The 12492-nt window shown below is 39.7% G+C and overlaps 1 protein-coding gene across 5 annotated transcripts in view; it reads left to right on the forward strand.

Moving 5' to 3' along the window:
- The window catches only part of mctp1a (multiple C2 domains, transmembrane 1a), a 151574-nt gene that overhangs the window by 133143 nt on the left and 5939 nt on the right, over positions 1 to 12492 (forward strand). For all 5 annotated transcript variants that reach the window (XM_083527616.1, XM_083527617.1, XM_083527618.1 and 2 more), the window contains 3 exons: positions 7871 to 7980; positions 8868 to 8977; positions 9446 to 9543. In XM_083527616.1, coding sequence (XP_083383742.1) covers positions 7871 to 7980; positions 8868 to 8977; positions 9446 to 9543 — 318 coding nt within the window. The remainder of the gene's footprint in view (positions 1 to 7870; positions 7981 to 8867; positions 8978 to 9445; positions 9544 to 12492) is intronic.

Consider the following 12492-nt stretch of genomic DNA (forward strand, 5'->3'; position numbering starts at 1 on the left):
CGGCTTGAGCTTTGGTGTAAATGAAGTTTGGCACCCCTGAGACACTATCCCCTCCTCTTTCTTTGTCGTTGCTAACAAACAAGCTATACCCTATCCAAAAGTGCCCACCCAAGACCTTGCCAGTCCCATCAAGACCACCCACTGCCCCTGCTGTGCCTTATTGTGAGGAACCTGGGAGTCTCCTGTAGCAATGAGGAGGTGTGAATAGCCTGATGTAGGGCTCTTGCTGTGATGGATGTGCCTGTGCTTGCCTTTACATGTTGCTAGTTCTCTAAGCCCTGAGAAAGCTGGTAATAGGAAAGCTTTAGAATAGGTCTGGACAGATGTGTTTGTCTTTCACACTGTTTAATTACAATTTCATTATGCCAAATTGGACCAGTGTTACTGGCCACTTGAAATTGGATAAAGGGTACTTTACAACAGCCTACGTGCATATTTTAGATAAATAACATACAACATTACAACCATAGGACATGATAGCTCGGTAATCAAGACATTGAAATTCTGACCGGAAGGTTGTGAATCCAAATCCCAGCCCCACAAAGCTTCTGTTGTTGGGCCCTTGAGGCTCCTATCCCTTATCTGCTCAGTTGTAGAAATAAGATCATTGTAAGTCACTTTGGACAAGACAAAACCACTGCCAAATGTCATAAATGTCAATCTTTTGACAGCAGTTTTAAAAAAACATCTTATTAAGACTACAATATAAATATAATAATTAAATATTTAAGTATTATGAAATGCTACACAATCGACACTATATTGAATCATATTCATTTTGTATTAATTATGAATTCATAATTCATTTTACACAAGTTATCTGGTATAGGTTATGAAAAATGGTAATGACCTCCAGCATTTACTCATCTTTGTTATCCAAACGCATACCCCTATAAAATATTTGGAATATTCCACAAGTTACATGTTTGACAGGAAAGTTGCATCATGCACTTTTTTTCTGAAGATCATGTGAAGAAGAAAATGAAGTTCTCTCACTGCATTTTTCCCCCCTATTTTTCATGACACTGTGACACTACATGACAAGTTCATTTTGAAAGTACAGCCATGTTAAGTTTGTATTAATTATTAACTGCAGAATGGCAATGTAATCCCACATTTCTCAGTCCCTAAAAATAAATAGAATCTTTTTAAATATAAGGTTAAGTATGCCCAACTAGCGATTAATGAATGGCTCTTGCTTTTGTATGGCTACGTTTGCAGCTATTATGCTAATGGTATATTTATTTCTTGTCATTTAACTAATATTAGTGTAGTATGTTTTTTTTGCAGTTTAGTGGTGATCCCAAACATTTCATCAAAAGGGATTCTCTACGTATATTTGCAGAAAATAGTCAAGTAAATATGATTCAGTCAACTTTCCTTTTGTGTTTGTTCAGGCAGTTTGTGTGATACTGAACAGAAATACCTGAATATGCAGTTAAACAGACATGATGGCAATCAAATTCCTCTGCAACCACGTAACAGTCTCTAAAATGGATTGTTAACAGACAGCAGTGTGTAGGTAGATTCTCATGATTTAGAAGTCATGTACGAGGTAGTGCCAAAACGTTTTGAGACAAGTTCTTTCTACAGGAAACTACTTTATTTATCTACGTTGACACACGACCACCTTTAAAATAGTCCTCTTGTACAGCAATACAGCGCTCCCAGTGTTCCTGCCACTTCTGGAATGTGTCCTGGAAGTCTTCTTTTTGAAGCGTGTCAAGCACCTTCTGCGATTCGTGCTCGACCTCCGCACTGGTGTCAAAACGGCAACCTTTGAACCGGATGTTCATCATCGGGGACAAGGGCGAAGTCTGCAGGAGTCAAATCTGGCGAGTAGGGTTGGGTGCGGAAGTGAAATCCTTTGGATTAATCTCCGACGTTTATCATGCACAAGTTGCCGAACGGTTTTGATATTTTTAGGGGTTGAGCTCGTTGAAGGTCTTCCTGATCCCCAGTCGTCCTTTTCAGTGATGTGCTTTTGCGCGCCACTCAACGACATTTCGAAAAACTCATGGCAGATTTGCCCGTATGCACGCTAGTTTTTCACGTTTGCTCTTTGTTCTAAATTGCTGTCCATGATAAGATTGCAGATTGTGGTTAAGCAAGCGGTCAGAATAGAACCAGTTACACCATTAGTCTCTTATCTGTAAAAAAGTTTTTGGACACTCCACCTTCAGTGTTTCTTCTGCAAACTGTTGGAAGCATTCAATTGTATTTATTGTCTTTGTATACTGCATTTCTTTTCACTGGAACTTATAGAACCATCGTCATGTGTCCAGCATGCGCTTGTGCACAAAGCAAGCTCCATAAAGTCATGGTTTGTGCAGCAGGAGATCTTGAGTGGCCTGCACAAAGGCCTGACCTCAACCCTACTGGTCACTTTTGGGATGAATTGATACACTGACTATGTGCTAAAGCTCCTCCCCAGACCAAAAAAATCATACAGCCATACTCCAAAATCTAGTGGAAAGCCTTCCCAGAAGAGTGGAAGTTGTTATCATTTTACTACATCTGGAATAGGAATTTCAAAAAGCACATATGGGTGTGAATGTTTGGGTGTCCAAATTCTCTTTGCCAACAGCAATATTTGGAGCAATTTTAATCACTGGATTGAAAATCTAAATATTAATTAGTTTCTTTTGATTAATTTGATACTCCTTTCAGTGAGTCCATATGTAAGAAAATGCCCCAATAAAGAAATTCACAAAAACAGGCACAGGTTTGGCACCAGTAATGTTTCTGAAATATCATTCAAAAAATGTTATGCTCCACATAGGTGCTCAGACAACATCCTTGTTAAACATGTCTGGCTGTACCACGCAGCCTGTCTCAGTGCGTGTCTGAATGTGTTAGTAGAGTATTATACAGTGGAGGCATGGCTATGAGCAGCATTAGCAGGTTCCCACAGTGCCTCTCCATCAAATGACCTGAGGGATGAAGGTGGTGGGCGCTCTTCAGCAGGTTCCTCATATGCATACACATGTGTATAGCAGCTACGTTTGTGAAAGCGAGTGCTAGAGAGCTATGAGGAGGAGCAGTGAAAACAAGCCTCTCTCCAGGCCGGTGTTATTTCAACCTCCTGCCTCCTTTAGTCCACTTTTGAAGACAGGAAATCGGAGTGAGCTCATAGTTCAAGGGCCATGTGGCAATGGTTTAGACTGCAGAGCCCCATGACCTGCACCTCTTCACACACACACACACACACACACACACACACACACACACACACACACACACACACACACACACACACACACACACGCACATACCGCATCTCTCAAAGCTGTGTTACTAACACCAAATCCAATACAATGGTGCTTATGGGCCGCTTTTGTTTCAATTGATAACACAAACCAGATGGCAACAAGAAAAAGAAGGAAACAAAGAAATATTGTTGAATATTTGCAAAGAAATATAACCCCAGGATAGTGTCCAGTTATATCTATTTGTCTTGTGTTGGCTTTCGGGAGGCTGTGTGGCTTCGTGGGCTATATTATGGGTTATTTTTCATACCATGAAGGATAAACGAGGAAGAAGCCCGGGATGGGAAATTGTGCGAATACGCATAAAAGAGATCTGAAATAGATTTGATTCTTTAAAACCCCATACATAGAAGCCCAATGTAATAAGACCCAAGTATATTTCTTTTTTCTAGGACATGAGAGGAAAATGTGAGGCATTCCTACTCTCGCAGAACAGTTCAGTTTGGTGTGCACATACAGTAATGTGAGTGTGAAATGGATGAAAATCTATACATGATTGTACATCAGATCAGTGCAGTTGCATTCTTTTTCTACTAAAAAAAGTCAACTAAAGGAAATGTCTTATTAACAGCGTTTGTATAGAAATCCCTCAGCCTTTTGTCTCTGCACTAATTTGCACAGCAGCATTTGATCTTTAGGCTCAAGATGCTGCCCAGCTCTGGGATGGTATTATCCACTATGACATTGACATTTCAATTGATCGTTATGAAGAGCATGCGTGTAGCCTCTGTAGTGGTGCCAGGCTGGAGCTGGGCATGGCTCAACATATGCCTGATAGCTTCCATGCCACATACCTGGTTCTTGGCCACAGAAAACATTATTATAGAAAAAAATTATGAATGTTTTTTGTATGTATATACAAAGAGAGAAATATTTTGGTACATAATTAGTGTTACGTAAATAGTCTTAAATGCCAGGTTTTAATTAGACTTTTAATTAGACTTCAACCAAACAGACAGGCCACACATAGATACTGTGCATCCGGCTTATCTTCCAAATATGAAATAACGTTGTGAATTCAGCTGAACCTGACTGCTAGAAAACAATCACAACTCAGCCTGCTTGAGCCCGGACTAGTGCTTACAGATGGGCATGACAATTTGGGCCAAAATTGAAATGTCAATCGATGTAAGGCAGCAAATATTTGGCACAGAATTCAAATGTTATAAAATTTTTTAGGTTGCCATTTAAAACCGGGCCAGGAACTTTTGGCTGATAAAACATTTACCGTTGCCAGAACTGACTATATGTGTCCAAACCCAGCAAAAGTTTGTCTGAAATCATCTCTAAAAAAGTTGTATAGTGCAGTAATGTGTTTATCATGATCCTGCAATTCTGCAATTAACCTTTGGGTGGCAACTACATAAGTCCCAGAGCTGTTCTTCCAGAGCTGTTCTTTTCAGATTTTTTAATATCTAGTCCCATGTGAGTAATTATCTACATATTTGGAAGTGATGAGATAATACACTATCCGTCTACTCGATTAGAAACACCTGAACACTTCACATTCACGCTGTCCTAATGATCTGGCAGCAACAATGTGTACAATGTGTATATTCATGCAAAAAGTGGGCTTAAAGGTGTGTAGCATAGTTGTTGGCACTACATGTACTGGTTTAAGTTTTTCAAAATCTACTACTAATTTTCTAGTAATTTCACATACAATTGTCTGTCCAGTTTATCAATGTGAATGGCGCAAAAGACAAAAAAAACAGCATGTGTGGAGAGTGTGCAGGAAAATGAAATCGAATGTTGATTAGAGGAGTCTCTGGTAACTCAACCATGGTGAACAGAAATGCACAAACCTTGAGGTGGATGAGCTACAGTATAACAGCTGATGATCCACTCTTATCAACCAGGCACATCACAAAAACTGGACAGATAAAGGCTGGAAAAAGTGCAGTTGATTTTTATTTTGGGTGACCCTGTGACCATAATGGCCTCAGATTTCAGTTCTTGGCTGCTAGTAAAAAATTCCGCTGTAGTAGCTTATGTAACTCAATGTGGAATGAGATATATATATATATATATATATATATATATATATATATATATATATATATATATATATATATATATATATATATATATATATATATATATACAGTGAGGAAAATAAGTATTTGAACACCCTGCTATTTTGCAAGTTCTCACATTTAGAAATCATGGAGGGGTCTGAAATTGTCATCGTAGGTGCATGTCCACTGTGAGAGACATAATCTAAAAAAAAAACATCCAGAAATCACAATGTATGATTTTTAAACTATTTATTTGTATTATACAGCTGCAAATAAGTATTTGAACATCTGTCTATCAGCTAGAATTCTGACCCTTAAAGACCTGTTAGTCTGCCTTTAAAATGTCCACCTCCACTACATTTATTATCCTAAATTAGATGCACCTGTTTGAGGTCGTTAGCTACATAAAGACACCTGTCCACCCCATACAATCAGTAAGAATCCAACTACTAACATGGCCAAGACCAAAGAGCTGTCCAAAGACACTAGAGACCAAATTATACAACTCCACAAGGCTGGAAAGGGCTACGGGGAAATTGCCAAGCAGCTTGGTGAAAAAAGGTCCACTGTTGGAGCAATCATTAAAAAATGGAAGAAGCTAAACATGACTGTCAATCTCCCTCGGACTGGGGCTCCATGCAAGATCTCACCTCGTGGGGTCTCAATGACCCTAAGGAAGGTGAGAAATCAGCCCAGAACTACACGGGAGGAGCTGGTCAATGACCTGAAAAGAGCTGGGACCACCGTTTCCAAGGTTACTGTTGGTAATACACTAAGACGTCATGGTTTGAAATCATGCATGGCAAGGAAGGTTCCCCTGCTTAAACCAGCACATGTCCAGGCACGTCTTAAGTTTGCTAATGACTATTTGGATGATCCAGAGGAGTCATGGGAGAAAGTCATGTGGTCAGATGAGACCAAAATAGAACTTTTGGGTCATAATTCCACTAAACGTGTTTGAAGGAAGAAGAATGATGAGTACCATCCCAAGAACACCATCCCTACTGTGAAGCATGGGGGTGGTAGCATCATGCTTTGGGGGCGTTTTTCTGCACATGGGACAGGGCGACTGCACTGTATTAAGGAGAGGATGACCGGGACCATGTATTGCGAGATTTTGGGGAACAACCTCCTTCCCTCAGTTAGAGCATTGAAGATGGGTCCAGGCTGGGTCTTCCAACATGACAATGACCCGAAGCACACAGCCAGGATAACCAAGGAGTGGCTCTGTAAGAAGCATATCAAGGTTCTGCCGTGGCCTAGCCAGTCTCCAGACCTAAACCCAATAGAGAATCTTTGGAGGGAGCTCAAACTCTGTTTTTCTCAGCGACAGGCCGGAAACCTGACTGATCTAGAGAAGATCTGTGTGGAGGAGTGGGCTAAAATCCCTCCTGCAGTGTGTGCAAACCTGGTGAAAAACTACAGGAAACGTTTGACCTCTGTAATTGCAAACAAAGGCTACTGTACCAAATATTAACATTGACTTTCTCAGGTGTTCAAATACTTATTTGCAGCTGCATCATACAAATAAATAGTTAAAAAATCATATATTGTGATTTCTGGATTTTTTTTTTTAGATTATGTCTCTCACAGTGGACATGCACCTAAGATGATAATTTAAGACCCCTCCATGATTTCTAAGTGGGAGAACTTGCAAAATAGCAGGGTGTTCAAATACTTATTTTCCTCACTGTATATATAAATATATATATATATATATATATATATATATATATATATATATATATATATATATATATATATATATATATATATATATATATAAAGTAGGTTACAAATTAACAGTTTTTTTACTTGTAACAATGCTACGGTGTGAACAATACTGTTATTTTATGACATTACTTTCTAGAAAATAAAAATGACACCAGCTGTGTGTGTTTAAATGTCCCAGCATGTTCACACATTAAAGCAGCTTTGGTGTCCTCTTGATCACTGCATTTACTTAAACCTCATGTTATCCTAAGTGTTGCATGACCGTTCTTCCTCTCTGGCAAAAACTCCAGAGCGGACATTGTGTCGGCCAGGGCATGCACTGGGGTGCCAGTGGACACTTCTTAAAGTTCTTCTCAACCATCAAATGTTGAACGATTCCACATTTATTGCTCGAAACTGTGATGATGAGGATGAGCACAATGACATCACCATGAGTTAATGGTCTAGCATGGCTTACTCTTTTCAAGGAGAGAGCAAGTTCAGAGGATCAATATAATCTACATTGGAAATGTGAGTGTAGAGATACTTATTCGTTGTTTCCACACACACACACACACACACACACACACACACACACACACACACACACACACACACACACACACACACACACACACACACAAAACAAGGTTACTTGCCAATTTCACATATGCTGTATGAGGAACTGTGAGTACTGTAGGTGGAGAGAGAAAGAGAGAGAGCTCTCCAAGTCTTTGAAGCACTGTGCTGGTTAGTTCATAAGGGTTTAAAAAAATGCATGTGCTCAACCTCTTTTTCTCTTTCACTCTTATTCTCTCTCGCTCAATGTCTATCTGTTTGTCTGTCTCTCTCTTTTTCTTTCTCTCTCAGGACTCGGAGAGAAAAGGATTCATAAACAAGTTATATGCCATTCAGGATGTTTGCATCAGTGTGCAAAATGCGCTGGATGAAGTGGCCTCCTACGGAGAGAGAATAAAAAAGTGAGGAGGAGGCACTGTTTCGTTTTTTTTTTCTACTCCCATCACACAACAAAAATCCTTTGTTTTTTTACGTTTAATAAGAAATGTGACAAGATTAGAACTTTGCACATATAATGCAATAAGTGAAGCGGCTTTGTTTCTTAATTCAAAATACTTTATTCTGAAGTTTATTTCATTTGGTTCATTTTATTGTACTGTACATAGTATTTTTTAAAGCTTCACTAGTGGGTTTTGTAACGGTTAAAATTACAGTTCTTCGACATTAATTTAAAATATAAATAATATAGTCTATAAATTTATAAAAAAAAAAAAGCAAAAAAAAAAATAAAAAAAAAATTAATATATATATATATATATATATATATATATATATATATATATATATATATATATATATATATATATATATATTCAATAATTAATGTATTATATACATCTAATATTTTGTAAAAAATATATAAGGGCGAGGTGGCAGCTTAGTAGTTATGGCATTGAACTCTGGATTTAAAGGTCATGAGTTCGAATCCCAGCCACACCAAGTTGCCACTCCTGGGTCCCTGAGTAAGGCCCTTAAGCCTATAGATGCTCGGTTGTATGAATGAGATATAGAGATAAGTCTGTCTGGATAAGTGCATCTTCCAATTGTCATAAATGCAAAAATAATAGTGTACTTTATTATTTTCTGGGAAGGATTCTTTTTCCAGACTAGACTAATATCAAATCCAATTAACATCCCAATCTAAGGCCAAATACAATCTAAACCAAATAACATTAAATAAAACAAAAGACTACGAGTATCACAACATGTGAGACACAATCTGGCAACATATACATCAAATTTAAATATCGCAAAATGACTGAGCTCTTGTGTCTTTTTTTTTTTCCAGTACCTTCAATTGGACTGTGCCTTTTCTGAGCTGGCTGGCCATCGTGGCACTGTGTGTAGCCACTATTATAGTTTACTTCATTCCTCTCAGATACATTGTCCTGGCCTGGGGTAAGTCATAAAAGTCTCTTGAGGATGTCAGTGTTAATGTGTATTAAAAAATTGTGTGTCAATATTTTAATATTCGATATAAAGTGTGTTAAAATATAATAAATAAATCAAAAGCGTAGATATGGTAAAATTGCAAATGATCTGTGTCTATCATCTGTACACTTCTGGCATTGAAAACAGCAGGGATGCTGTTGAAGAGACGAGCTAGGAGCAAACACAGCCTTATAGCTAATGGTCTGTGTGCTTCTTTGTTCACTATTCCAGACTTGAGCAGCAGCTCTTAAAGGCCAGAGAGCAGTGCTCTTGTAGGCATAATGGCAGCCGATCTTTACTTAGAAAATGGGGTTTCAGAGAGCCTTTTGATCCTGTGTTGCTGGAGTAGCAGGCAGCCTCTTTTGACACACTGCTGAAGTGCACTTGTCCCCCCCTCATTGAGGTGTAATGCTGCCGTGTCTGCCCAACTTTCAGGGGTGAATAAATTCACGAAGAAGCTGCGAGACCCATACACCATCGACAACAACGAGCTGCTGGACTTCCTCTCCAGAGTGCCCTCCGATGTGCAAGTGGTAGGTGCACCTTCCATTTCTCCAACCACCCTACTATCTGTCCATCTATCCATCTTTCTTAGAGTAGAGTAGCACTTTCTCTAGTCGATAATTACGCAGCACACACTTTACTGGTGTAATAGAGTGGCCAGTCACTTTTCACCCCCATCTTTCCTTCCAACACCTGCTTTTATATTTGCTTTGGTCAACTATCAAAATGTATTTTTCTTCCTGGAGCTTCACAGCATGTTATTTGGCTTGTACCACATAAAATATGTGAGCCTTTCCTGAACCGAAGTTGCAAAGAGTTCATCCAGAAGTCTAACAAAATCCTCTAACCCTAATACAGTTTTTAGTTTGTTGAAAAGAGGAAGTGGGTCACACTTTTGGAGATTCGGAGAAAGTTTGAGGTGCAGGAATTCCCTGTGAGGTTAATCCCTAGTTATTTTTATACTACATGCTCTACATGTAATTAAGAACCAAAAACAAACGATAGGTCAGATGTTAAAATCAGCTGTTACAAAACCCATTCGATATCCTTTACGTTAAAAAGATTATGCTGACTTTTTTTTTTCCTTCTGATGGACGGAATACATAGCTAAAACAGGGCTTAGACAAAAATGTAGCTTTAACGTGTATGTGCGCTTTGATCATCCTATTCCATGTTTACTCCCTATTTGCTATAAGAATATCCTCCATTCTTCTGGGAAGATGTTCCACTATATTTTGGGGTGTGCTTGTGGAGTTTTGTGCTCATTCAGCCACAAGGGCATTGATAAAGTATGAGGAGACCTGGGGTGCAGCGAGAGTTCCAGTTTATCCCAAAGAGCTCTATAGCATGCTGCTCAAGATCTTTCACTCCAGCACATGTAAACCATGGAGTTCACTTTATTATGCTGGAACAGGTTTGGGACTCCTAGGTCAATTGAAGGAAGAATTTCATACTACTGCATCCAAAGACATCTGCATTCTATACAATGGTGTGCCTTCAATTTCGTGGTAACAGCTTGGGAAAGAACCACATATGGCTGGAAAAGTCCGGTGTCCCAATACTTTTGTCAATATAGTGCGTGTTCTATTAAATCCAATGAAGTATAAATATAATAACCATTCCTGACACAAAAAAATACAATCAAGTCACTTTCACGTTTCCAGATTTATTCTTTTTTTTCCCTACAATGTCCGATCCATTGTTTTACGGTAGTATCAGATATCATATCTATTGCAAAACCATTCTCAGGAACTTTATAATATTATTTATAAAAAAAATGACATTGTTATGGAAATAATCAGTGTTAATAATACATTTCAAATAATACCCCCGTGCAGTACTTATATTAACAAGAGTAACTGCAGAACTGTGAGGGTTAAACGCCACTTAAACTTTTACATTGTGTCGCTTTCTGCCAGTTAAACTTCATGCCAATTGATTAAATGTAATTCTATAATGCATTTTGAATTAGGCTTAATGGGCTATGTGATCTGTGAGTCTGTGCCGTTCAAATCTAATATAAATCAGCGAAATCTGCACCAGCTGCCATACACAGATTTATTGACTTCGTGCTGTGTAGTAACTCGCCATGCTTTGTTATTGTAAGCCATTAGAATAAAGTAAAGTAATCCTCTCGCGCTCTGCCTCTATATTAAGCGTGTGATCAGAGTCATGCAGGCCTGCTTCATATAAACACTCATATTGTGTAAGGGAAGGTGCCACTGTTTAACTTCAATTAAGGCCTGTGCTCGTAAACACGGGCGCTGCTTGTTATCTGGCTTCCTCAGCGAAAGCTAAGCCCCGTGGTCCTGACTGCCGAGGAGTCGTGCGGCTATGAACAAGGACCGATCGCTCGCCTTTGATGGACCCTGGGTGGCAGGCTGCCTTTCATCTTTAGAGGGTCATAATCTCTCACCCCCACATGGCTGTTCTATGGCCAGGCCCAAATTGTGCTCTGGATGAGCTTTCAGTTCGTTCTACCGCAACACCTGGAGCCCAAAAGGTTCCGGGAGGTAGGAATGCCTGGAGAAGGAAGGAGCTGGCTAATGAGGCAGGGTCAGTGCAAACTTCGGAGGATTTAACCACAGGGGTAATCTGTGCCAGGTTGTTGCACATTGACTCCGGGCTAGTCTGTAAAAAAAAAAAAAAAACAACGGAAAAAAGGCATGTATCCAATGCGTTGGAAAGGTACATAATGTGAAGCGGTAGGATTCGAGGAACGTTCCGCTCTGCATCTCTCTGAGCCGCTTGCACAGGTCTCCTCACCTCACCTCTGTTTTCTGGGTTACATGCGCCCAAGGGGGACAGCACTCTGCGCTGCTAAGGGACATCAATGACTTAAATTAAGCATCGCGGAATCAGGGTGTGTCCTGCGGGCAGGAGCAGGCTCGAGTGTTTTGCGGAGATGACAAATGAAGCACCATTTTTGAGGCCCCATTGTGACCCAAACCTCCAGCACTGTCCCCTGACAGCGACAGCCCTGCAGACACCAGGCTCTTTACAGATCATTTGGAGGAGCCTCAGAACACGGCGAGCTCACGAGCTACTAATGACTCTTTATATAAAGGGCACCATAATGCACTCCATCAGAAGGTAGTGTTTTTTTGTGCTTGATGTGTGTGCATTTCCCCCCCTAAAGAAAAAAGTTTCAAACTATATAGCTTGAGCAGCTATAGTGAGCAAGCATGCTTCAAGTGGACTTTCACAAGAGCTCCAGGGATATAAAAGTATTTCAGCCTTGATGTAAAACCAGTCTATACTGAGCTGCAGGGTCTTTTCCCCCCCCTCTGCTGGAATCCTATATGTGCTACCTGCTGTGTGGTCGCTACCTGTTAAGTACACCTATTTCTTTATCTTATGCGTTTTCTTCTGATTCAATATGCCTAGAGACAAGCTTTGCCTTATACACATTGCCCTCAGTTGAACGGGTTTGATTTCATACCTGAGTAAGCCAGCTCTCTGATCCAAGGGAATCTTTT

This window comes from Silurus aristotelis, assembly GCF_946808225.1.
Source record: "Silurus aristotelis genome assembly, chromosome: 23".
Taxonomy (NCBI): Eukaryota; Metazoa; Chordata; class Actinopteri; order Siluriformes; family Siluridae; genus Silurus; species Silurus aristotelis.